This window comes from Otolemur garnettii, unplaced genomic scaffold, assembly GCF_000181295.1.
Source record: "Otolemur garnettii isolate 467f Iridium unplaced genomic scaffold, OtoGar3 scaffold00006, whole genome shotgun sequence".
Taxonomy (NCBI): domain Eukaryota; kingdom Metazoa; phylum Chordata; class Mammalia; order Primates; family Galagidae; genus Otolemur; species Otolemur garnettii.
The window spans coordinates 34,839,353-34,866,884 of record NW_003852401.1 but is presented as its reverse complement, the minus strand read 5'-3'; the positions used below and the strand labels follow the sequence as shown (position 1 = coordinate 34,866,884).

General features: G+C 40.6%; 1 protein-coding gene across 1 annotated transcript in view; it reads left to right on the top strand.

The window, feature by feature from the left end:
• The window catches only part of PRUNE2 (prune homolog 2), a 207,727-nt gene extending 180,465 nt beyond the window's left edge, over window positions 1-27,262 (top strand). The window contains exons 11-18 of the mRNA XM_023509030.1: window positions 5,072-5,245; window positions 7,860-7,868; window positions 11,288-11,390; window positions 12,034-12,165; window positions 13,252-13,338; window positions 17,895-17,993; window positions 22,325-22,363; window positions 27,211-27,262. Of these exons, the coding sequence (XP_023364798.1) occupies window positions 5,072-5,245; window positions 7,860-7,868; window positions 11,288-11,390; window positions 12,034-12,165; window positions 13,252-13,338; window positions 17,895-17,993; window positions 22,325-22,363; window positions 27,211-27,262 (695 nt within the window). The remainder of the gene's footprint in view (window positions 1-5,071; window positions 5,246-7,859; window positions 7,869-11,287; window positions 11,391-12,033; window positions 12,166-13,251; window positions 13,339-17,894; window positions 17,994-22,324; window positions 22,364-27,210) is intronic.
• The last annotated feature ends 270 nt before the right edge of the window (window positions 27,263-27,532 follow it).

Below are 27,532 nucleotides of genomic sequence, written 5' to 3'. Positions count from 1 at the left end.
AATGGTCCCTGAGCCAGGGGGAGCTGCAACTTTGACTAGTGCAGATTCAGACCCTGCTTCACGGAGAGTAAGGCTTTATTTCCTCAAATTAAAAAAAAAAGGGAGGAGGGAGGAGAGAGAAGTGGCTAAACCACTTGTTCCATAATCTATTACGTGTGAGGAGAGATTTTATATTGCATTTTTATCGTGTTCATGAATTTCTATAGTCATCCAGGTATTTGGTCCTGTAGATTGAAATACACAAATAGGAAGTAAAAGAAGCTCTGGAATTTGTATTCTTTCCTGTCATCCCAAAGAGTCTTCAGCAGCTCCTCCCATGCCAGCTGCCCCAGCAGCTCCTGCTCCTTCCTGCTAATATATTGTCAAAATCCTGCAGAAGGCAGCTGTGGCGTGACCTTGCGGGTCCCTCCCTCTCCTCCCCCCTCACTTCCCTGTTGCAGGGAAAGCTTTATCACACCACATCTGAACTTTTTATTTTTATAAATAGTAAAACCGTCAAGCAAAGTGGTGGTGGCTAAGCAAACTGGTAATTAAAGCTGCCGCTTGCAGGCGTAGTTCTTTTTGTTTAGTTGACATAGTTCTGTTGAAGAAACCAGTTTAGTGGCCACAGCCCTACTTTTAGGTCTTAAACTCAAAGCACAGAATCCTAAAGTAAGTTGAATTTTAAAATCCACTTTGATTTTCAAATGAAAGGTGTAGGTTTAGGGCGGCGCCTGTGGCTCAGTGAGTAGGGGCCGGCCCCATATACTGAGAGTGGTGAGTTTGAACCTGGCCCCCGCCAAACTGCAACAAAAAATAGCTGGGCATTGTGGTGGGTGCCTGTAGTCCCAACTACTCGGGAGGCTGAGGCAAGAGAATTGCCTAAGCCCAGGTGTTGAAGGTTGCTATGAGCTGTGACACCACAGCACTCTATCAAGGGCGACAAAATAAGACTCTGTCTCTAAAAAAAAAAGAAAGAAAGAAAGAAAAGTGTAAGTTTAGATAGTTTTAAACAAAATTGAGAAGCATTGAGAACACAAAGTATATCTAAATAGCTATATTTTATAAACATGCAGACATAAATAACTGACTGAAAAGAGGGTTGGATTATAAATACGTTGTAGTCCTGAAGTGTGAAACAAATGCTTACAGACTGCGTGTTTTAAGGGGTTCTTATGAGAGCATTTTGAACTAGACATATACCTACATTCTAAACAAAATTGGAGTTTTTAAGGTACAGTTTTTCAAAAACATTTGGTCAGGAATTTTAATGAACACAGTGCTTACTATGCGTCAGAACCTGTTGTAGGTACGTTGTAAATGTTAACTATTTTAGTTCTCAGGTCAACTCTATAAAATAGCTATTATGTTTCCTCCCATTTTATAGATGAGAACACTGAGGCACAGAAAGGGTAATGAATTTGCCTGTGAGCACACAGCAGAGCCAGCATTCAAACCCAGGGTTGTCATCCTGGACCTCTAATCCCTGCTGCTTCCCATGAATATACTGGCAGTGAATAGAGAGGGCCTTTTGCTAACATGAGCTTATATCCATGAAGGTGAGCATGGCAGTCCATCCTCACTTTTATAATTCCTTTTATCTAGCTATTTTCATAATTTGAAGACTCCTCCTTTACCAAGTACCTGAGGTTCTTTCATACTATATGTCTGTTTTCTTCAGTGGCTGATAATCAGACCCCTCTGCCAGGGTTTTTGCCTACAATGCGAGTTTGCTTATGGAAAATTTATGAATCCCAACTCTCAAAGGATGTTGAGATGGTCTTCACTTCCGAGCCATTTTTCTTTTAACTAATTGTGTCTAAACAGTTGGGAAATATAATTTAAGATCCTGACATATTTAAGGTTCAGTTTCCTTTGATATTTACAAAATGTACAGATAGTAAAAAACTTAGGTCAATCTTCCAATACTGAGAGAGGTCTGAGTTTTTTCTTCTTTAGTGCTAAAGAATTTACTAATCCTAGAAACTTAAAAATATAAAATGGTCAGAAAAAATGATGACTGAATTCTGTTTTCCAAACCAACAACAAAGTTATTTTTACCATTATTCAGAGGATAACAAAGGTATTTCATAAGGGATGTGGAAAAAAGATAAAAAATTTTAGCCTGTGTACTTTTTTTTTTTTTAAGACATAGTATTACTTTGTTCCCCCTTGGTAGAGTGCCATGGCATCACAGGTCACAGCAACCTCGAACTCTTGGGCTCCAGTGATCCTCTTGCCTCAGCCTCCCAAGTAGCTGGGACTATAGGCACTTGCCACAGTACGCAGCTATTTTTGGAGATGAAGTCTCTCTCTTGCTCAGGCTGGTCTCGAACTCCTGAGTTCAAGCAATCCCGCTCCCTTGGCCTCCCAGATGATGTTTATAATCTTTTTATCTACTTACTTGCCATCTTCATATCTTCTCTGGTGAGGTATCTGTTTAGGACTTTTGCCCATTTTATAATTGAGTTGCTCGTTTTCTAATAGTTGAGTTTTCTGCATTCTCTGTGTATTTTGGATAGCCATCCTTTATCAGATGCGTGTTTTGCAAATATTTTCTTCTAGTCTGTGGACATTGCCATTCACAGAGCAGAAAGTTTTAATTTTAATTAAATCCAGCTTATCAATTTTTTCTTTCATGGATTGTGCCTTTGGTGGTGTATCTCAAAAGTTACCTCCATAATCCACGGTCAGTTAGGTTTTCTCTTTTGTTATCCTCTAGGGTTTTATAATTTTGTATTTTACATGTAGGTCTGTGATCCATTTTGAGTTAATTAAAATGAAGGATCTAAGATTTGGGTCTAGATTCTTTTTTTTTTTTTAATGTGAATAGTCATTTGCTCTAGGCCCATTTATTGAAAAGACTATCTTTGCTCCATTGTTTTGGCACGTCCTTTCTCAAAGATCACTTGACTATATTTATGTGGTGTCTGTTCACCTTTTATAACCAGAGTAAAGAATGTAGTATACAAAACATTTTTAATGAAGCAACTTCAATAAAAGTGTGTGGAAAACAAAACAACTCATCCCTATCCCAAAGAGTTCACCACGGTCAAGCTGGAGCAGCCCAGGAAGTGCCACACATAAGGGTTGGGCAGGTGGAACTTTCATGGCAGGGAAGGACATCTGTGTATAGGAGTCTTAGAAGACAAACCCACCTCAGGGCCCCAAGTTCTGAGGGAGCGGAGACCAGAGGAGAAACGGGGGCCCAGGAAGGGAGCCAGTGCTACCATCCAAAGATCTAACCTACATAAAAAGGAAGAAGCAGGAAGAGATTCCAGACAGATGGATGGATTTGCACAAGGGACACAGTGCTCCATCCAAAGCCAAAAGTTTCTGCTTTCTGTCCTTAATAAGCTGCCAAGTGCTGGTGGGAGCACAGTGGAAGCAGGAGGGAGCCAAGGCTCTGTGGGCAGTAGTAGTAGCTGTTGGTGTTGGCAAAAAGGCTAGGATTGCTTCCCAGCTAAACCTCATTTTTCTATTAGTCACTTTTAGATGTATAATAGCAGGATCTTCCAGAATATTACAACATTGTTGTGGCTTCTTTACAGATTACCTGTACTTCCAGGAGCCTATCCAAGCTTTCCTAATTTATCCACCCACCCAATTTTTATTGAGTGTCCCAAGTAGGTTGGGAATGGGTGGGTGAAAGTGAATATTAAAGGCAATTCAGGGCCAGGCATGGTGGCTCGTGCCTGTAATCCCAGCACTCTGGGAGGCTGAGGTGAGCTGATTGCCTGAGACCCTGTCTCTAAAAATGGCCAAGCACTGTGGCAGACACCTGTAGTCCCAGTTACTTGGGAGGCTGAGGCAAGAGAATCACATGAGCCCAAGAGTTTGAGGTTGCTGTGAGCTGTGACACCATGGCACTCTACTGAGGGTGACAAAGTGAGACTCGGTCTAAATAAATAAATAAATGTGATTCAGGCACAGCTTCCTAGCCCAGGAAACTTGCAGCCTTTTAATAAAATAAGTAAGAAGGAGAATCACATGCTAAAGGTGCAATGTGATACTTTAGAAGTGTTGAAAAGGGTGGAAGTTTTGACTTATTTGCTTACTGACTGTGATCTGAAGCAAACTCCTGCAGAGTCGGTTTTTGCATTGGTATAATGTCTGTTTTAACACCGAGTACTATGCCTGGTGTGTAATAAAGTATCGCTTTCATTAGTAGTGGAGGAATACAAGTAGAGTGCAGTGTAAATTCAGTGGTCTATTGCCAAGGCTGGAGAAATAAGAATGATAATATCTCGGAATTATTGTGAAGGTCATCAATAATCTTTTCCTTCAAATTGCTTAAACATTCCCAAAATAACCTTTTAGTGAAAGTGGAAACAATTGCTGCTTATTCTTTAGAACAAAGAAGGAAGAAAGATTACTTTTTCAAAGGTTAATGTCTCCCCGAGGAAAGCTCTGTGGGGTTTTTTATTCTTTTGTATACCCACAATTTTAGGAGTCTTGTGGATTTTTAGCACCGGAGCATTTGTTGTGTTCAAAGTTGTTTGTTACTCACTTCCTGTAAAATCACTCTGTAGCATCTTTTGAAACAATACATAAAAGTAACATCAATGTTATATTCAAGTATGTTCCCACTACAGTATTCAATACTGTTGTAAGAGTCTCAAAGCTGGGGTCTTGGCTGGTAGTATCATCATGATTCCAAGCTGAGCTCCTCAAAGGACTCTGAGCACTGAAAAGATAGGTAGACCAAGGAAATCAAGATCATCTGGGCTTCCTAAACAGCCTTTCCCCTCCTGAGAAAAACTTGTGGGGTTTAATCTGCATGATCAAGGAAGAGTTAGTACCAGTGTACGTCCCATTGGATCACTAGCCATGCAAGACAGCACTAGCCTTGCACTTATTCCCACTCAACATGGCCTTATGGTTGTTCAGTCCACCTATGAAAAAGGCTTAGTAATGAAGACTGAGTGTAACTTATGTGGTCAGGATGGTGGGAGGCTCTATAGAAGCTATACCAAACAGGCAGTGCCATCAGGTTGCTCTGCCTGGAGGCAGCTTTCAGTCTGGTCATTTAACTGCTCCATGGTGGCGGTGCTGCTCCTTCATCCCTGCTCTGTGCGTACTTCCCTTCCAGAAGATCCCACCGCCAACAAAGATTCTGGCCAGGAGTCAGAGTCTATTCCAGAATATACGGCCGAAGAGGAGCGAGAGGACAACCGGCTGTGGAGGACAGTGGTGATTGGCGAGCAGGAGCAGCGGATTGACATGAAGGTCATCGAGCCCTACAGGAGAGTCATTTCTCATGGAGGTAGCCCAGCTCTGTGTGGATACGGGAAATGGGGATGGAGGTGGCCGTGTTTTTTATTATAATACCAAACGAATCTCAGAGGCCCTGCGGTCAGTGTTCAGGGGAATATGGAGCTAAGCATATATCCGAATACTCAATTCAATAAACATGTGAAAGCCGGCTTGGCAAACACAACGTTCCCAAGTGAAAATTGCTTTTCACGCCATATGTCTGACAGCTATAATCTTCCTCATAAATTTCTTGAGAGCCATAGTTGTCCAATTTAATAATAGGTTCAGAATTCCTACCAGTCAATCATAGGGTTAAACTGAATAATGCAGTGTGTAAAACCATGGTCTGTAATAATGTCACTATCCCAGAGGTGCTTCTAAGTCCAGTATGGTCTTTTGAATCCTCTTCAGAAGCTTTAGGAAATCTTCTTAGGCTCAGCCAGGTAAATCTTTTCTCTAGCTAAGGTTAGCTCTTGGGGGCTCTGGGAGCACATGTGGCCTTTGTTAATTTGAGATTCGCAGAAAGTCAGAGAAGCTCAAGCAACTCGTGGACAGGACACATTGACAGCTTTCAAATTTCCTGCTGAACGCACGCCTTCCCTTCCCGAGGTCCTCGGGCACCGCTGTAACCGCCCAGCTGTTCCAGAAAAAGTGCAAGCTGACAAGGCAATTGTTACTCTCTCAATTCCCTCTTCCTTATGAGGACAGGGAAATGAGAGTCTTGGCACGGCATCAAACCCTTAGCTTTTGTTTCCTAAAGAGCAGAAGGACCATTTGCTATTTCCGTCAAACACCCTCTACGAGCAGATTTCCCACCTTCTATCCTCTGCCCTGCTACCTCCACTCGAGGGTCAGGACCACCCAGGGAGCCTGGCTTGGCAGGGAATGTGAAGGGCAGCAGACGTCTCCGGTCGTGACCTTTCTTTTTCTAGCCTCATAATTTGACCTCAGATGGTAATACAGCCCAGTGAGAGTCGGGCCAGGGGCAGCTTCCTCTAAAGGAAAGCTTCCCCGCAGCCCCTAGTCTTGCTGAAAGTGGCAGACAGCTGGCCACCGAGTCAGCCCTTCTGTCCTTACATGAAAACTACAACCGAACACTATTGGTGTTTACAGCACTCATCACTCAGTATTTTCTTTTTTCCTGAAACTTGCTGTTCTGAAAACCATCAAGCACTAAATAAAACAAAGGCTGACGATCAGAGCAGCCCATGCTCCTTTCTAAAAATGTAAAAAACCAAAACCAAGCAAAAAAAAAAAAAAGAGAAAAGTCTGTCAAGGTAAATCAAAGTCACCCAAAGATAATCCCTATAAACATTTCACCCATCAGCTCTTAAATTTAGGCCCCCTGTGTTGAGAAGAAAGCAGGCTCGCGGTCTGTGCTGCTCTCAGGAGCCGAATTTCTCTTACCACTTCAGTAGGGGCGCTTACTTGTTCTCTCAACCACAGTGAAATTAGGTGGATTGAATGGGTGAGTTAAGCCCATCAGCCAGCTGCCTGAGTCAGGAGAGTGTCGAGTACCAGCCCACTGGTGGTTAGAGAAAGCCACTGCCTCTGCCTGTCCCGCTCTATAAAAATCGCCCTGGGACCTCGGGGCTAACCTGGTTTGCTGTGCTGTGCTCTGTCTCCCTGCCACCTCCCCCCTTCACATTGGCTCCTCTCCACTCTGTGTGTTTTGACCTTGGTTTTTGTCTGTGTGACTGGTTTGTTCTGAGGAGAAAGCCACCTCTCCCCTCCCCAGCTCTGCCTCAGCTGGCCTTCTCTAGGCACTGGCCTGCACATGGACCCCCGGCTGCCCCCACCCAGCACTTGAGCGAGATGCTGCCTTTTCCTACACCCTGAACAGCTCTTGTGCTCTGTAGGCAGATCATTCAGATGTATGGATTTGCCAGAGCTCTGTCTGCCATGTTGGAAGCTCACACCACTCTTAGACCTTAAAGACGATGCAGCTCCTCAGTTACCCACCCACTGAGTTTGGCCTCCTGGCTTCTGATGAGCATTTAAAAAACAACAGTCCCTCTGCCCTAAACGTGACTCTTGCTCTGGTGCTTTGCGTTTTGCCTTGAGGAAGTTTTCAGGTCAGTCTGGAAGCCCCAGCTCTGTGTGGTAGTCTGTAAGGTGAGCATGATTAGAGGAGTTGTAGAAGTCAAAGCCCGGCCCTGACAAGTGCCCCACCAGTTGGGAACATGGGCCCTGGAGAGCAGTGTTTGAACATACCATTCAGTTCTCAGCTTTGGTGACCTGGATGTGAGCTATCGCCAGAGGCCCTGTGTGCAGTGTAGACGAAGGTGAGGGCAGGGGTGGTCCATTTTTGCCACTTAGTTTGTGATCTTGGCACCTCACGTACCTTCTCTGGGCCTTGATTGCTTCATCAGTCAATGACCATGATCTCAATGCCATGTGTGCCCATAAGCAACTTCCCTGCCATCTGCATAATTAAAAAAAGGAAAGAGGGCTATGGGTGGTTTTGCTCAGCCAACCATGTGGGGTCAGAACTAGCTTTATTTATTTATTTTTTTAATTAAAAGAAGAGAACACGTTTAAATTACTAAGGACAGTTATACCAAAGAATTTTAACAAGGAGTTTCCTTTCTTTTTTTTTTTTTACTTCTCTTATTTCATCCTAGGAGATTCAGGTAACCTTCTTTGCAGTGTTGCTGGACCAATGATCCTGGAAAGAATGAGGAGAAGAGTTGCTGGCTGGTGTGTGTGTGTGTGTGTATGTTTTGGTTGCACCTGTGACATCTTTCCTCTCTCCATTCCATTTGCTGGCCAGCAAACTTGTGTTCCATCCCTTTCATGCCTGTCTGTGGTGCCACAGGTAAGGTTTGCCATCATTGCTTCAGAGGGTGTCAGGAGTCTCCACGGTGGGGTCGCTCAGCACCCCAGCACACACTCCCTGATCTACTTCACACCTGCTGAGAAGAAAGTTTAATAAAAGAAATGTGTTAAAGGCCAGATTTCAAAGGAATTATGCTTCTGCCAACTTCAGTTGCATCACCTGCATACTTTAGATAGGAATCCAGGGGTTAACCGATTCCCTGGAAAGTATCTGGGAGGGACCTCCCTGTGCATAAAGCAAATGGCCCTATGCCCTCTTGTTACTTTGCCCTCCTTAGCTATTATTTGAATAGCTCTGAAGCTTGGCCCAGTGCCACCAGCTCTTGATTTAGAAGGAAAGCTTTCATCAGGAGATCTTTTTCTTCTGCCTCCTTTTTTATATCATCTCCTCTCTTCCTAGTCTTCTCCCCTCCCCTCACCTATTCCCTTTCTACAGCTCCTCCACCCACAAGTACAAAGAGCCATTTTCATTTGTGAATTTCAGTAATTTTGAGATAAAGAGACATTCCCTACTTAGGCAGCGATCATGAAGTACTAAGTTGATCCCTAAATTGATCCCTCAAGTGAACACAGCACTACCACGTTCCAAGGACAGACAGTATTTACACGATGAGCTGAATTGCCACTGGCGATGACTTCTGAAGTGCTGTTTATAAACCTCAGTCTTTCCATTAAAAAAAAAAAAATCTTAGAAATTCTCTAGAAATAAGAAAAGAAACCAAACTAACCGAGCAGTGACAATCTTGAAATGAGACTGACACCCTGGAGCCAGACAGCTGCATTTAGAAGAAAGCTTTTGATTTTTGTTTGTTTGAGACAGGGGTTCACCCAGGCTGGAATGCCGTCGCTGGATCCCAGCTCACTGCAGCCTCCATCTTCTGACCCCAAGGGATCCTCCTGGCTCAGCCTTTCAAGCACTAGGGCTATAGGCACTTGCCATCACGCCCAGCTAATTTTTTTTATTTTTTGTATAGCCTAAATCTGGCTATGTTGTTCAGGATGATCTTGAAGTCCTGGCCTGAAGTGATCTTCCCTGTAGGCCTCCCAAAGTGCTGGGATTCTGCACCCATTCCCCAGAAGGATGCTTCTGAAAGAATTCTGTCTTACTTGTTGTGAAGTTGGATTTATCATGTCTGTTGTCTCTTTTCATAAAGTCCATCTTTTCATTGTGCTGAGGATGAATTCCATACCTTTGTGGTGTGAGGATTAATAAAGCTAAGCCACCATATGCATTATGGATTCCCATCTAGCAAAGAATCTTCTGAAAAATAATTGTTGTGTGGAACAAATACTTCTTGTATTAAAATATATCTCCTGCTGCCATTTTTCTTTATATTGCATTCTAAAAAGAAGTTGACAAGAACCTACATATTGGAAAAGATGGAACTAAAGCAAATAGTCCAGAAAGAAGCTACAACAATGCTCTTCCAGCACACTCCCAAGAAGTATTGGATCAGGTGCACACATGGGTCTCTATATAGATAGATATGGAGTGTAAACACTGTGTCCAGCAGCCTCAAGTTAGTAACACATACAAACCCGTAATTCAATAGAATTTTAACTGGTATCAGTCTCTTTCCCTACCTTTTTGCGGTAGTGTCACATTCTTGATCTTGGTAGAAAACCTCTTATTAAATTGCTTTTCAAAGGTTAACCCCACCCAAATCTATATTCAGCCACTGTTTTACTGCTGTGTAATCACCACCGGGGTATTTAGAGCTCTAAAAAAATGAACACTGAGTTCTGGGAGGACTGGATCAGGCTTAAAGTTTATGTCTTCTCCTACTCAAAGCTTTGAGGAAATCTCTAATGATTCCAGGGTCCAGAACTATATGACACAAATCACAAGTGTTTAAACAGGAATATTTAAAAGATGGAAATACAGGCATTGGACTCAGGGCCCGTAGCTCAAGCGGCTAAGGCGCTAGCAACATACAACAGAGCTGGTGGGTTCGAATCCAGCCCTGGCCTACCAAACAACAATGTTACCTACAACCAAAAAATAGCCGGGTGTTGTGCCGGGCTCCTGTAGTCCCAGCTGTTTGGGTGTCTGAGGCAAGAGAATTGCTTAAACCCAGGAGTTGGAAGTTGCTGTGAGCTATGATGCCACAACATTCCACCCAGGGCGAAAGCTTGAGGCTTTGTTTCAAAAAAAAGAAAATACAGACCTTGTTGGACTTTTTAAGTGTGAGAGGTGCCGGATATCCCATACACCAACCTATGGGGATTTGACCAACATCTGCCATGAGTTTCAGAGATGAGCTCCAAGGCAACGTGGAGGTTGCTTAAAGCACTGAGGAATGCCGAAATTATGCCAGAGCTTTCAAAAGACTGGAGTAATCTCTTGAGCCATATCTGTATTTTCTTTGACCCTCGGAGGTTCAATGGCCACACTTGCCTACGTTTCCCACCTCCTATTTCCTCAGCACCACTTGCAAATAGCATTTCCACACCCACCTCCCAATCCCATGTTACCAGGAAGCAATTCTCCAGTTTTCCCAGAAGTATGTGTTTTCATAAAACTCAGAGATAATTTAGCCAGACCCTTCTTGAATTTTCTCCTTTCTTTAGGGGGCTAGATTCTGAATTCTGTGTTTAGTCATTCCAGGTCTGGCTAGAACTTTCCATGTCTCCCTACGCTGCCTGTTGTGTCCAGAGATGCCAGGGGCCCTGCAGGCCTCAAAATTGAAATGCAGGTGTCTCACTCATCTGCTCACTAGTATCTGGTCCCTGGAGTGTGTAGGTCTGACATTATATTATAGTTCAATAACTAAATTCTCCCTTTAAATTAACTAAGGTCTAAACTAAGAAGAGTTAAAGAGGATCAAACAGCCTCCTTGTTAACGATCATAAAAATGAGTATTATATAGGTTAGGAAACTCAGAAGTGAAGTCTGGCCCTCTCACCCTTTGAAAGTTGACTATTTATACACTCCTTCCACTGCTACATACAACACACATAATCATCCATAATAAATGTATATCCTACATATGCAAGTATATTTACACTATATATTTAAGACTATGCTTACCACTGAAAGATAATGATTATATGTGTATATGTGTATACTATAGTCAGTATAATACTCATTTCATGGTGTATCTGCTATTCCACATATATACACTTGCCAAGGCTTCAGATTATCCTTGAGGTTAGATATTTCCTTGTTAAGAGCTTTCAGTCTGTTACAAATGTGTTTTTGTTTGTCCCCCAGGATACTATGGGGACGGCCTAAATGCCATCATTGTGTTTGCTGCCTGTTTTCTGCCAGACAGCAGTCGGGCGGATTACCACTATGTCATGGAAAATCTTTTCCTGTGAGTGATACTTACGACCAAGTACTTTGAGTTAATGTCTGTGGGCATGCAATGGCAGATAAGGCATCTTCAGTTAAAGGAAACAGATGATGTAGAATAGTCTAAGCCTTTGATAGAAAGTCAATAAGGTTTCTGTCAAGGAATATTGCTCAAGAGGCTAAACCGTTTAAAGGAGTTCTTTCATCAGTAGGCTAGATTGAAAACAAGATAAACAGAGTGTGGCTCGCATCTTAAAGTTCTATAACACTCCTGTAGGGGAACTATTATTTTTCTACCTTGGTGACATGTTCTTGGTCAGCTAAGACTGACTACCACCTGACTTCATTCCTATCTGTCCTTATTTAATCTGAGTTGTCCTGAGTATCTCATGACATCGTTAACATTTTTTGAAAGTCAGAGTTCTAATGCACACATTTTTCTAGTATATCTGCATTAGAAAAAATAACCGTGCAAATAAATGACTAGATACTCTCAGAGAAATGATCTCAGCTAACTATATTCTTCTCAAGGTAAAATGGCAATATGTACAACTATTCTTAAATGTCGTATACCCTGTAATTTAAATGTTATATAATTATGGCATATATAGGATGAAACAGTTCACCTTGGAACTGAAAACACCCCTTTTCCTTCCTGGGATCAGATATGTAATCAGCACTTTAGAGTTGATGGTAGCTGAAGACTACATGATTGTGTACTTGAATGGTGCAACCCCAAGACGGAAGATGCCAGGGCTGGGCTGGATGAAGAAATGTTACCAGATGATTGATAGACGGTAGGTTTGACTTCCTCAGTGGCTCCCATAGCTGACTTCCTTATAGTCTGCCAAAAATGTCATCACATTTTCGGATCACTGACTTACGGATATTTGAAACAATAAATTACAGAACTATCAACAAAGTGTCACTTGATACCCCCAGATCTAAACAAAGCCAATCCTCCCCAGATTTTGTTAAATGTAGTGTCAGTCCTGGCAGACCAGGTCTGTTTTAAGCTGTGCGTGTGCTGTTGCCACGTGAGGGTGCAGCTTGAGCTGATAAAGCGAAACACCCATGATTCTCTAGTGGTACCCTGTGACGCGGCTGCTATTGATGTGCACTAGGACTATTGTGATTTGGACAACGGTTGTGCTCTTTTCTCAACATTCGCTGTCAAATGAAGTTAACCACTCACTCATCCGGTGCCTTTGTGTTCCCCTTCCTCAAGTTTGTCACAGCAAAACACTTCACTGCCAACTATAGAAAAGTTGTCATAATAAACACACAGATGTATATGTGTGTGGCATCCCCTTAAATGTTGCTCCTTGCATAGTAACATGCAGGTGCCCTTACATTGACTAAATCGACTTTATGCTCCAAACCTTCAGAAAGTAACATGCTGCAAACTGTGTTTGAAAATTAAGAATTGTTAAAATGGGAAATTGAAGGCCAAACAACCACAGAAGGCACTGTCACCATTCCCATCATAAAGAAGGAGAAACCAACGCGTTAATAAGATGCAGTTAGTTGTCTAAGTTGCTACTAAGGGTGTATTCTTTTCAAAGTAGTAAAAGTAGTACTGGCAAAAATAAAATGTATTACATAAACTATGCTGTATGGTTATAGATTCATGCACTCAATAACATGACCATTCCATTTTATATTTATTTCTATAAGAAAGTAAGATTTGAATCACGTAAGTTTCAAATTATGTCTCAAAAAACATTCTTTTTATTAATTTTGGCCATTCTATACCTTCCCTCCAGGTATAGAATGCCTAAAACTTTCTAAAATTATATGTATTCTTATTTAGGGATATATTTTGTTTTCATTTTTACTGAAAACAGGATAAGAGTAATGTGTTCTTTGTTTTTTCAAAATAGGTTACGGAAGAATTTGAAGTCATTCATCATAGTTCACCCATCTTGGTTCATCAGAACAATCCTTGCAGTGACACGACCCTTTATAAGGTATAGTTGTTATTGTCATAGAAGTGAAAGTACTACTAGTAGTTTTTAAAAATATGTAGTCATTATCATAAACACAAGAATTCATAAACTACAAGTATCTAAGAAAATGTATTTTGCCCCTGACTTTCCAGGAAAGAGTCTCTGTCTATCCATCAAAAGTCTGTAATTACAAATGAAAATTATTTCATTATGAGTATTTCTCCTGGATCACTAGAAAACATAACTTTTAAATTGCTTGCTGCAAACATGAAGATGGAATGGTAGAATTTTCATACCGCACTAGAAAAAGGAAAAGATAGCACTGTATCTCAAGAATGGGAAAAAAAGTATCCAATGTACTCAGTCTTACTGTGAAACCAATTTATAGCATTCTTATGAAAGCTATAACCCAATTATAGCCCAAGAAGAAGGGGAGAGGGGAGAGGGAGAGGAGGGGGGAGATTGGGTGGAAGGAGAGAAATTGATGGGACCACACCTATGGTGCATCTTACAAGGGTACATGTGAAATTTACTAGGTGTAGAATGTAAATGTCTTAAAACAATAACTAAGAAAATGCCATGAAGGCTATGTTGATCACTTTGATGAAAGCACTTCAAATTGTATGTAAAACCTGCACATGTACTCCATGATTGCATTAATGTACACAGCAATGATTTAAAAAAAAATAATAAAAAGTGATTTTATTTTATAGAGAATAGACATACAATAACATGACAGTGGAAAATAAAAACTAACCAAGGGTGGAAACAGGAGCCATATCTTGTCTTAATTGTTCTATTTCTTCTGAACAAATATTGTGTAGGTCACCAAAGTTAGGGAATGAGTCTCAACAGCCATTTTGAGAGCTGTGTTTTGATCACCCCTGAGGATTCTTGGTTTCAATTCAGTTTAATTTGGTGAATATTTATACTTTATTTATTTTATGTCAGTTTCTATGTAACTATAGATTATGAAGATACAAAGTAATGTAAGATATCATTCATAACATAGTAGGACTTGAAACAGTTAAAGGAATAAGATTTATTTTCCAGAGAGCTTTAAAAATATAATATAATAAAGTCTTGCGTACTTGAGGGTACAGATTAGATAAATTGGAATTTTCCTATCTCAAAGTTATTAATGAATTTTTTAAAATTCTGATCACTTTGAGAGAAAAAAAGTAACATTAATATCCTTCTTGCAACATAGATTTTATTGTACCTTCCAGATTTTGCCCAGTTTGTTCTGTGTTCACTTATATTTATTTAGCAATCTTACTCCCTACTTCCAATGACTGAGTAGCAGGAGTCACCCTAGTTTTCCTCCAGCAAAGTTTAGCTTTTTACCATACTATGTTGAATTTTTTTTTTAAATATTATGACCTATTTAAGCCACTTCTTTTAATAATTTTAGGAAATGTTTTTACAAGGGAGTAGAAATTGATGTGTACTGATAAGCTTATAAAAGCTTAATGGTTAAAAATGCAAACATTAGCACTATTATTGATTCATCAGTGTTTGCTTAATAATTAAGTTCATGTAATTCTAAAATCAAATATGTTTTTTCTTGATAAATAAAGTTAAAAGATAAACTTAAGACAAGTTCAATTAGAGTTCATTTGAGCAAAAGGTGATTTATGAATCAAGCATCATTCAGAACCAGGAGCGGCTAAGAAAGTACCACCCAACAGTGTGGTCAGGCAGTATTTATAGACAGGAAAAGGAAGTGACCTACAAAATAACTAGATGGGTTACAGCTGGGTGTTTGTCTTATTTGGGGAGGCATTTGCCTTACACTAATAGTCTGATCAGTTGGCAGCCCTGTGATTGGCTGAAGTTTAGCTCCTATGATTGGCTAAAGCTTAGCTCTGGTGGTTGGCTGAGACTCAGCGACTTATTGCAGAAATACCCTCTGAGTTAGAGTACAGTTTGTTTATATACCAAGTTAGGTTACAGTTTGCTACCTTGGCCAAATTTGGTTTATGTTAACAATAACAAAACATTTGTTACTATAAGTATATTTAAAAATGATTATAATTGAACACTATTGAAGTGAGTTTCAACAGCAATAATAAAAATATAGGAATAATGTTGTGGTAAATTACATCTAATAATGGCTTACATTTATTGAATGCTTATAAGCATTATCTAATTTAACCTAATGACAGTTCTCTGAAGCAGATACTGTTTACTATTTTCTTTATATAGGAAAAACTTTGAGGCTCAGGGAAGTCAAATAAATTGTCTTAGACAGGAGCCAGCAAACTTTGTGAAGACTCAGACAGCAAATATTTCAGGCTTCTTAGGTCTCAGTGACAGCGCCTTACCTCGGCGATTATAGAACAAAAGCAGCCATAGATAGCAGGTAAACAAACACATGACTATGTTTTAATAAAACTTTATTTGTGAACACTGAAATTGAATTTCCTATAATTTTTTGACATCACAAAATATTCTTGTTTGGGTATTTTTTCATCCATTTAAAAACACAGAAACCGAAACTTAGGAGTTTAAGACCAGCCTGAGCAAGAGCGAGATATCCTCTCTAAAAACTAGCTGGATATTGTGGCAGGTGCCTGAGTCCCAGCTATTTAGGAACTGAGACCAGAGGATCACTTGAGCCCGGGACTGTGAGCTATGACGCCAGGCCTGTGAATCAAGCCTTAATTAGCCTTAACACTGTTCCTTAGCTCAAGGACTGTAAAAAAAGAGACAGTAAGCTGGGTTCAGCCCATGGGCTGTAGTTTACCAACTCACAGTCAAGGGCAACATAGCCAATAAATGATAGGCTCAGGCTGTGAATTCTAAAGAATACCCACATCAAGTACTTAACCACTGTATTCTACAGTTTCATCTATAAGAGCCCATAGTTGAACACAGGCAGTGCAGTTGGCAGACAGCTTAGCACAATCCCAGGAGACTAGAGAGGTCTTTTTATTTCCTATCGTTCAAAAATGTTAGATCTTTGATCAAGTTCCCTTTTAAGCAGAATGATACATTTTAAAAGTAAGTTTGCAATTACACAAATAATAAGGAAGTGCCTTCTTCAGAAATGCACCCCATCTTTACAGATAAGACTAAATTTTTCCTTTAACAATGACCAATTCCTGTGTCTAACCTCCTTCCCCAGAGACCAATTCTTCTATCAGTTTTGTTAGTATCCTTCCACGTTGTTTTCTATGCATTTACGCTCATCTAAAATGATCACATTCGGATGAAAGCTGTTTATAATTCAAACCCATTTCCTGGAACATATGTTTGAATGCTGGTCCATATGGAATGAACTTTCAAACTTAACCCTAAAACAAAATAAAATAAAAATGTAGGTAAAACTGAAACTAATGAAATAAGGTAAAAATTAGTCCACATATATTTTCAAAATATCATCAACCTTGGCAAATTTTGAAATGACTAATGATAAGATTCTGTTTGTTATAAATATTTGGACGATATTTGTTTATTATAAATAGCAAGTAAAGCCAGAGTGGTGGAAATCTTTGGGAGGCTGTGTGATGTATAGTCAAGAGTGTATGTGGCCTCTGAAGTCTGATGTCCCAGGTTAATAACAGGTGCGGCCACTTATTAATGGTGAGACGTGGTGGGGCGAACACTTAATTCCCTGTGTCTCTGTTTCTTTGTCTTTGTACCTAACTTTGTACCTAGGCTATGATAAGAAATACACAAGTTAATTTTTATGAACTGCTTACAACCGTGTCTGGCCAAATACTGCATAATCTCACTTATATGTGGAATCTAAAAAAGTTGAATTCATGGAAATAGAGAGAAGAATGGTGTCTACAGGAATTGGGAGGCGAGGGATAGGGTTGAGGAGATGCTGGTCAAAGAATACATTTCAGTTAAACAGGAAGAGTAAGTTCTAGAGCTGTTATACAACATAGTGGCTATAGTTAATAACAACGTGTCAGCTCGCTGCCTGTAGCTCAGCAGCTAAGGCACCAGCCACATAGACCAGAGCTGGCAGGTTCAAACCTGACCCAGGCCAGCTAAACAACAATGACAGCTACAACAAAAAAATAGCCGGGTGTTGTGGCGGGCACCTGTAGTCTCAGTGACTTGGGAGGCTGAGGCAAGAGAATCGCTTAAGCCCAGGAGTTTGAGGTTGCTGTGAGCTGGGACGCCACAGCAGTTTGCCAGGGGTGACATAATGAGACTCGGTCTCAAAAAAACACCAATGTGTCGTATCCTTGAAAAGGTAATAGATTTAGATAAGAGATTATATTTTAAGTATTTTTACCATAAAAGGTAAGTACATGAAGTAATGCATATTTTAATTAGCTAAATTTAGCCATTCCACAATATAGACATATTTTGAAACATCATGTCGTACACAATAAATATATGTAATATTTATTTGTCAATTAAAAAAAATTTTTTTTAAAACCCCAAACAACAGCAACAAAATAGTGTATGGCACAGGGTGACTATTGGAATAATGTTAGCTTTTCTTCTTGGTAAGAGTGCTGGGGCAAAGTGTTAAGTGGATCAGGATTTTGAAGAAAAGGCAATGGCCTTAGATGAAGTGACAACTAATGATATGTTTTTTTTTCTTTTTTTAGTTCAAAATTCAGCAGTAAAATTAAATATGTCAGTAGCTTGTCAGAACTCAGTGGGCTGATCCCGATGGATTGCATCCACATTCCAGAGAGCATCATCAAGTGAGTCCCGATGGTTTCCAGGTTCATTAAGAAATAGGACATGTTGGAAGAGGGGGTTGGGAAACAACTCTATTCTGGAACACTAAAAAAATGGTTTATCTTATTTTTAAAACAATATTAAATTTTCTCCAATAAGTAGAGTTTTTTTTTTCCTATAACCTATAGATAATTATTCTGTTCTTTCAGATCCTCTTTCCCATAATCTTCTCCTGGTATTATTGATTGCTCACGATTACCGTGAATCCTGCTACCACCTTGGGGAATGCACAAATTTAACATTAACCAGCATATTAGTTACTCGTGTCCCTCTCTCTGCACAGACACAATAGGATCTTAGTATTGCTCAGATTTCTTTATTGCCTTATATAATGTAATTTATCTGGAAAACAAAGAAATAACTCTCTTACAAATCCTGGGGGGTTTTGTTTGGTTTTTTTTTGCAGTTTTTGGCTGGGGCCAGGTTTGAACCCACCACCTCCAGTATATGGGGCCGGCGCCCTACTCCTTTGAGCCATAGGCACCACCCCAAATCCTGTTCTCTCTCATGAGTCCTTTCAGGTGTAAGATTAGGTAGAAAGTATCTGCCCAGTGGTGGGTGGGGTGGATAGGAAAGGTTTTCCCTACTCCTGCGTACAGGGTTACACAGTCGCAGCATCCTTGCATGGGTACTACAGGTCTCAGGATTATGCTGCAAAAATAAGCATAAAGGTTAACTAAACAAGTACTTGGAGCTGGGATTGTAAAATGGATCCTGGAGACTGAATTCTCCTAGCTGGTACATTGTCACAAAGAGCCCTTTTCTTTTTTTGAGACAGAGCCTCAAGCTGTCACCCTGGGTAGAGTGCCGTGGCATCACAGCTTACAGCAACCTCCAACTCCTGGGCTTAAGCAGTTCTCTTGCCTCAGCCTCTCAAGTAACTGGACTATAGGCGCCTGCCACAACAGCCGGCTATTTTTTGTGTTGCTGTTGTCATTGTCGTTTGGCACGTCCAGGCTGGATTTGAACCCACCAGCTCTGGTGTGTGTGGCTGGCGCCTTAGCCACTTGAGCCACAGGTGCCAAGCCAGAACCCTTGTTTTCTACCTATCATATTTTTATTTCCACTGTGTCCAATTCACTAGTTTTTATTTGATTAGAATTGAGAGGGACTTAACCATCAGCTCAAAGAAAACAGACAAGGCTGGGAAGGCCAGGCACAGTGGCTCATGTCTATAATCCTAACACTCTGGAAGGCCAAGGCAGGTGGATGGTTTGAGCTCAGAAGTTTGAGACCAGCCTGAGCAAGAGTGAGACCCCATCTCTAGTAAAAGTAGAAAAACAGTAGAAAAGTAGAAAAACTAAATGCTGTGGCAGGCACCTATAGTCCCAGCTAGAGGAGGATGAGGTAAGAGGAACTCTGAGCCCAGAAGTTTGAGGTTGCCATGAGCTATAATGACATCGCGGCACTCTACCCAGGGCGACAGAGTGAAACTCTGTTGGAAGAAAAAAAGACAGTATTACCCATGAAATGGATACCAAAATGGATCTCAGCTTGGGTTTTCAAAAGAACCACCCTACACACACAGAGAGACATGGGCACCAGAAAGAAAAGATTCTCCTTTGATGTGTGTCTGTGAAATGCTGGGCATCAAGATGCTCTATTTGTATCATTTGTTGAACCCCCATGACAAACCCTATCTTTTTTTTTTTGGTAGTTTTTGGCCCGGATCGGGTTTGAACCCGCCACCTCCAGTGTATGGGGCTGGCTCCCTACTCCTTTGAGCCACAGGTGCCACCCTAACTAAGCCCCATCTTACAGGTGCAGGGACCATTTTACAGATGCAGGAACCATTTTACAGATTCAGGGAAGATAACTTAACAAGAAATTACTTGTTCTAAGTGTACGTTGGAAACAGGAAGAGATGGAACTATAACTCAGATTCAGGTCAGCCTGGCACTAAAATTCTCACTCCTTTTCTAAGTTTCTAGAAACTGCTAAGTTTTCTCTATCTCCCTTTAAGTGTCCTTCTAAATTCAAAGCTCAGAAGTAGATGCGTTTGGGGTTTTTCTATATACCAATATCAGGCATGAACACAGGAGACTGGGCTTACAGTGGTCAGTTGGTCCCGCTGAATCAACTAGAGTGTTTATGAGATCCTCATGACAGTTTCAGTCCTCCTTAGCTCCACAGAGTTCCCACAGTCAGCACACCTTATAGCTCTGGCCTGCTGCCTCGAAAAAGGTGTGCACCCTGTCCAAAATCCACTCCTACTTTTTAAGTAAAAAATGTACTGCAGCACTCACCTCCTAAAATGCTGTCTCCCTTTGCAAAAGATCACAAGGATGTTCTCTCTTCCAGTAGAATTGAGCATTGCCCACTTTCCAGGTCATCATGGTAACATTTCCATGGTAGGACAGATAACAATAGGTAAAAAGAGAGTGGTCTCTGGAGACTTAGATTTGAACCTTCCCTGCCACCTTTCAATGTCTCTTAGACTTCAGGCAACCTACTAAAATTTTCTGAGTCTCAGTTTCAGCATCTGTAAAATGGGGACGTAATTTGCACTTCATGGAACAGTCCTGAGGACTGAATGAGAACACAGCACCTGAAGCATTCGCAAAGCCTCCCAAGCACAGGGCTGGCCACCTGAATGTTATTTACTATGATCACTCTGCTTTTAGAGACTCACTATTAAATGGGGAAATTCAACTGAAAGGTTAAATATACCCAGGGCATTTTTCACGCATCTACACACATCAGTTTCCAAGGGCTCTATTTGGGAAAAGTTACTTCGGGATAAAGAGTTCCATTTGGAAAGATTCTCTTCTGGAGGAAGAAATTTAGCATCATTCGTGTTCTCCCAGCATGTCCATGTTCTCTTCCATTTTCCATAATTTGTCTCCTTGAGGTGTCCTTTCTGCCATTTATATCACTGGTCCTCATTACCTTAATTTCACATTCTGCAAATTTCAAATTAAGCCATGGCTTCATTTCATTACTGAATAACATTCAAAGGATCTGATCTCAGTCAATCCTAATACCAGGACTCAGCTAAGATGGTCATCAAAAGGCTTAAAAGAAAAAAAAAACAACAACAGGCCCAACCTCAAATCAGATTTCTAATCATTGATTATAGTTGATTCTTATCATCTGTGGCCATTATAGACTCTAAGGTCACTGCAAACACTTAATTAACACATACAGAACTATGTTCCAAGGGAAAATATAGGGTTAGATTCCTACAAGACTCTGATCACAGTATGTTCATCAGTTGATCAATATGTCACTTTGCTTCATCTGTGTTTCTATTTTAAAATGCCTTATTAGGTATATATTGTGGATTTATGAACATTGAACTTGTGGCCACAGCAGTATAACTTGCGCCTAAGCAAAGCACAGGGTTCACTTACACAAAGCTAGATGGCATAGCCTACAACCCACCTAGGCTGTGTGTCACGGCCTACTGCTCTTAGCCTACACACCTGTTCAACATGGTACTGTACTGAATGCTGTCGTTAACTGTAACAATAGTTAAGCAGTTGTGTATGTGAACATGCTTAAACACGGAAAAGGTACAGTAAAAATATGGTCTTATAATCTTATGGGAGCATCGTCATATATGTGGTCTGTTGTTGACCCAACCGTTGTTATGTGGCACGTGACCGTCTTTGTGTAGGCTTTTTCTCTCGTGTTTTGACCCTTGTTTAAAACATTTACCTGTCATTTTTCTTCCATCTGTGTGCCCGTTTTCCTCATGACATTCATCTTTTATTTCGTAAGGTACGATGAAGAGAGATCTTATAAGAGAAGCGTGAGGTAAAATCTCCTGATCTACAATTCACGCTGACCCCTCTGTGTGTGTACACCATGTTTTACTCACGGGTGACCTCAACATGCTACGGAGCGAGAGGTCATCGCATCAGTCCTGTATATACCATTCGTGGTCTTTGTCCTATGTGTAAAGCTGTTGAGGTCAACCTAATTTGCAACTGAAACCTACTAAACCAGACAGCCCTGACTTGGCCCAGGCTGCAAGCTCACTTTAACTGTACCCAACAGACTGACATGGGTGTTTTCAGCTTTCTTCAGCCAGCATGTTTCTGACCCCCTTGCAACTTTTCTATCTACCTCTCATGAAGGAATTTGCAAAGTAAACGCACGTAAGAACTGAATGGGAAGAATGGGCGCCATATTTCATTGAAGGAGTGAGTGTGTCTCAGTGCTCCAGAGGACAGTTTTTAAAGCGTATATGCGCCACTTATGTTTGGCTCTGCTTTGCTGAGTGACTCTCTCACGCTCTGCTTGCTTCCTTTCTGTTTCTTTTCTACCACAATAATTTTTGCTTATGCAGACTGGATGAAGAACTGAGAGAAGCCTCAGAATCAGCTAAGTAAGACTTGGTTTTCATTTAGCAGCTGGCATGATGTTGGCTTGCATTTCAGGAATGTACTGGGAGAATGTGCATGCCTGGTGTTTTATTCCTGCATCCTGATAATAATGCTACACTTTCAGAACTCGCCTATGGTAAATGCAATCTCTGTTATTCTGGTGACAATCTGTTTTTCCCCCATGACCTTGGTTATCTTGAGGAAAGCATTTGTGACTATTGTTTGATTTTTTTTAATGTACATGCCATTCTAGGCACCACAACAAAAGAGCACATCACAGTACTGATACACATACGGTAACATCCAGGTGATCATCAGATATTTTGAGGCAACAGAACCTCACTCATTCATACTAGTGGGGAGAAATCATAGCAAGTTGAAGTTCGCAAGACTTTCATAGAATCAACTTCATGGCTTTCCAAATTTTAAAACATCAAACACCTTATTTGTGACTTGAAAATACTGCTTACCTAATAGCCTCTGAGGTATTTCGATGAATAGGCAACAAAGTCATTGTTCCCTATTCTTAAAGTATGATTTTCAAAAAGGCAAAATTATCGCTCTCCTGCGAATCTACAGTGAGCGCATGGCAATGATTTGTTCAACTAATTTTATTGACGGAATCAGTAAGGTGTTAAATCCGGCTCAAAGGGCATTTGAGAAGCTAGATATTCATAAACAATTCATGAAACAATGTTTGGATAAGAGTCTTAGGTTAGAAATAAAGCTGGTTAATGTCTAACAGGACCTAGGCAGGCTTTCCTATGATTTGCCTCTGTGCTGGACAAAAATCTACAAGCTGATCTCTGCCTGTACAGAGCTGTAAAATAGCCAACCAGTAGAAAGCCAGTCTAACACATCTCTGAAAGAATATCCAGTCGTTTCCTTTTCTTGTTTCCAAGTCACAAAGACATTTTCTGACACGACATGTTAAATATAAGCAAGTGCTATTTGGAACGTTTTCTGTATTAAGTTCCTTGAGCTTCTCCATTTTAAATGTTGCTTACGCTCTTAATTTTTATAACCAGCTCTCGTTTGAACAGATATTGCAAAAGCAGAAGCCTGGACAATGTCCAAACAGCTACAAATTCCACATAAACAAGATCCAAATAGCGAACATTTTCTGCATAGTTCTAAATGCCAATTTATCATGAAAATGCTCCATTTAGATATTTTTTTCCTCCAGTACATTGGTATTGCAGGTAACTTGTAGAAATACTTGTTATAGTATAGATCCTTTATGTTAAAAACTGGAGGAGAGGATTTTGCTATAGAAGATTGAGAATTAGTGTAGTTTACTATTATACCATTTCTGTCTTTCTAATTTTCTTTCCAGATAACTAACACCCATTTAGAATAACAAAAAACTCAAAATATTAATTTTTTTATTCTGGCAGGATCTTCTGAGTCTAACTCAGCTGTTATAAATAAGAAGGTGTGGAAGGAAGGTGGATCTTAATAATCCAGAAACTGAATATTGGTGTGAGCTACCCCTTCAGCACTTCTCTGCACTCAGATCACTTTGTGTCATGAGATTCCCCACAGAGAGAAATCTCAATGAATTCCACCTTCAGATTTATTTTTTTTAGGAATGATAATATATTTATGGAATTAAAGAGCTATTTTCAAAACAAAGATGGTAGGAGGGAACATCAACAATTTTTCATCCAGGCCAGGTGCAGTGGCTCATGCCTATAATCCTAGCACTCTGGGAGTCCGAGGTGGGTGGATTCCCTGAGCTCAGGAGTTCGAGACCAGCCTGAGGTCTCTAAAAATAGCCGGGCGTTGTGGCGGGAGCCTGTAGTCCCAGCTACTTGGGAGGCGGAATCAAGAGAATCCCTTGGACCTAACAGTTTGAGGTTGCTGTGAGCTGTGATACCATAGCACTCTACCGAGGGCAACAAAGCAAGACTCTGTCTCAAAAAAACCAAAAATTAAAAAAAAAAAAATTGCATCCAAACCCAATATAAAGTCATGTTGCTTGATTTTAATAGTATCATGAAAACTTGCCTCCTTCAATAGATTTTTTTCCCTTCTATATGTAAACTTTCCCTCCTTAGCTACCATAGTAAAACAATTACTATTTTTTGGCTTATTTGTGTAGCTTTCTCTTTTCTTCTCTTAGAAAACTTCTTTGTTACTTGGAAACAAGAAAAGGAAAATGACTGGACATTTTTTCAGAGCAGAGCTAGACTGGCTCTCTATTGATTGTGGGCTATTTTACAGCTCTGTAGGAGCAGAGATTAGCTTGCAGATTTTTGTCCAGCAAAGAGACAAATCATTTCCATCTGATAAGAAAGTCAATCCTGTGCCCTGTTGGGCATTAACCAGTTTTGTACCTAATGTAACAACCTTATGCAAACATCCTTTCATTCTCTTCCCTCCCTCCTCCCGCCCTCCCTCAGGTATCTGTATAGCTCAGATGGTCCTGAAAAGTCTTGATCTCCCCCTTAAAAAAGATGCTATGCTCATGCCAAGCACAGAGTAGATGCTCAGTACATTTATGATGCATAAATTACTGAATGTGCATAAGAATAAGTTGGCTGTGGCTGAATAGTGGTTCTCAAAGTTTATCACCATGAGCTGGAGCACCTGTTAAAATACAACATCCTGGGCCTCACCCCACAAAGATTCTGATTCATCAGGTCCAAGCAGAGCCTAAAAATCTGTATATTTCTAACAAGTTGCCAGTGACACTGATGCTGCTGGTCTCAGGACCACACTTTGAGAACCAGTGCTTGAAAGTGAAGGACTGAATAACAGTAATTGAACTTTTCTTCAGAGTCCATTCTCTTGCTTTCGGTTCAGTAGGTAAGCCATCAGCCTGAAGAATCCTCCCCCAATTGATCCTACTTCTGATGGTGACATCATATGTCAAGGAATTGACATATATGTAAACATTTCAAAATGTAGACATCCACTGGAGGTGTTTGGAGTTTTTAATCTTTTATGTTTCTAAATCATGGGTAGTCACTGTATTTCAAAACTGATGGTTAAGGAATCATCTGTTCGGGTGCAGATTTGTTCAGTATTGGCAATAAGACTTCATTAAACAGTTTTAAATGCCCCAGATCTGTTGTGCTTCCAACGTAGTTAACAGTAGAGAGCTGACTGCTTCCCATTTTCCGCTTGCACTCAGAATTCTACTCTGTTGACCCCACAGATGATCGGAATACCTCAGACTCCTACCATCTTGGACCAAAAACATCTTTTCATCTACCTTTCAGACTCTGAAATGGCCCCTAAATTCTAGGGTAGACTCTATATGATGATTTTGTGTTCAGAAAACATCATCACCGCAGATCTGGGGTTAGAAGACAGATTTCCCCAGGTTCTTTTTATTGACAAATGTGCCTGACTTTCCACATGACTATAAGAAAGTTTCAGGCTGGGTCTAACCAAAGGTTAATATAGATTTGGTCAGGGAATAAAACATATCCCTCATTTTGCTTTATTCTAGTAGTAATTTTTAGCACTCTGCTTCTCCCCTCCATATATGTACACACGCCCCACCACTCAAATTGCATCCTGCCTCCAGTTGACTTCAAAGGTGATTTCCTCAGCTTGCTTTATCTTTTCTTTAAAACCTTAGATCTCTGCAAGAAAGAAAATACTTCTGAAGGATGAATAGTGTGCATTCTTATTTTGAAAATGAGGAAGTATCCATCTGCTGCCTTTGAAATGACAGTGTTAAATGGTTTGCAAATTGCTGTCTTCTTTTGGAGGATTACTCGAAGTTAAAAAGCAGAAAAGCTGGGTTTGGAAGACTGCCCTTTCTTGATTCTGTCCCAGCTTTGCTGGATTTTTCTAGCACACTGTCAACACTTCCTTGACTATCCTAGTTCACTAGAGCCTATAAAAATACCAGGCCACCAGCAAGGAGGGTGGGGAGTGAGGGAAGGAGAAGCCACCGACCTGCCTGGGGAGACAGCCTTCTGCCACCTTCCGCAAAATACCTAGCTGTCATCGTGGAAAACCTCTACTGAACAAACAGATAAATTAGCTTATGAAATTATTCACATCACAAAAGGAATGCTTGCGTTTGAAAAGGATCACAGAAGCCTTTAAAATAGTGTTTGTTTGCCAAGAAGGAAATATTTACCGGGGGCTGGAGGGTCGGGGGGTAGGAAGAGTTAGAGTGTCCTAAGTATTCATGAGGAATTAATATGCAGCAAATTTGACACTTCCTAACAGAGGAATCACACCAGGATAAAATATCAAAAATACACACAAAAGTATAAACACCATTCAGAAACTTTTATTTCATTATTTTATACAGCTACATGTTTCTTACTGGACATACCCAGTTTAGGTCACTATTAGCATTCATTTGTATGACCTGAACACAGCTCCGCTGTATGGATTGGTAAGCGTCCTGTTATTTCTCTGTCACAGCGACAGTAGGGAGAGCTGATACTGGCATCTTATTTTGGGAAATCCTCATTGGGAAAAGTGAAAGTTAACTATGTTCATGCTTAAATAAAATCAGGCTGCTTGAGAGGGATTTTCCTTGGTGTGTGAAGTATTTTATTGAGGTGCAAATAAAATTGTATACTATCACTGTCTCCCAGTAATAGTAATCAGATAGATTGAAAAGTCAAGAAAAAATGACAAGGACAGAAAAAGACCACTAGAAGTGTCTGGAGTTTTTAATCTTTTGTGTTTCTAAATCGTGGGTAGTCACAGTATTGCAAAACTGATGGTTAAGGAATCATCGGTTCGGGTGCAGATTTGTTCAGTATTGGCAATCAGACTTCATTAAACAGTTTTAAGGGCCCCAGGTCTGTTGTGCTTGCAAAGTAGTTAACAGTAGAGAGCTGACTGCTTCCTGTTTTCTCCTTGCACTCAGAACTAGCTGCCTTTACAATGATCCCGAAATGTCTTCTATGGAGAAGGAGTAAGAATTCACCATCATTAACAGCTATGTGTATACTTGTCTTGTACGGCTGGGCTCTCCAACAAAAAGTCACTCTAAGGATTGGGTAAACCTCATTGAGATGTGCAGCTTTCATGGAAGAGAAATTTGCCAGCTTCACACTCTTTTGTTCACGACCACCACTTACATTTCTTAAGGATAACCTAAGCATGTGCGTGACCTTCTACTTTCCCAGCCCCATAGCGAGGAGACAATGAATGTGAGGGCCAGATGTCAGAACACGTGGGCAAGAGAG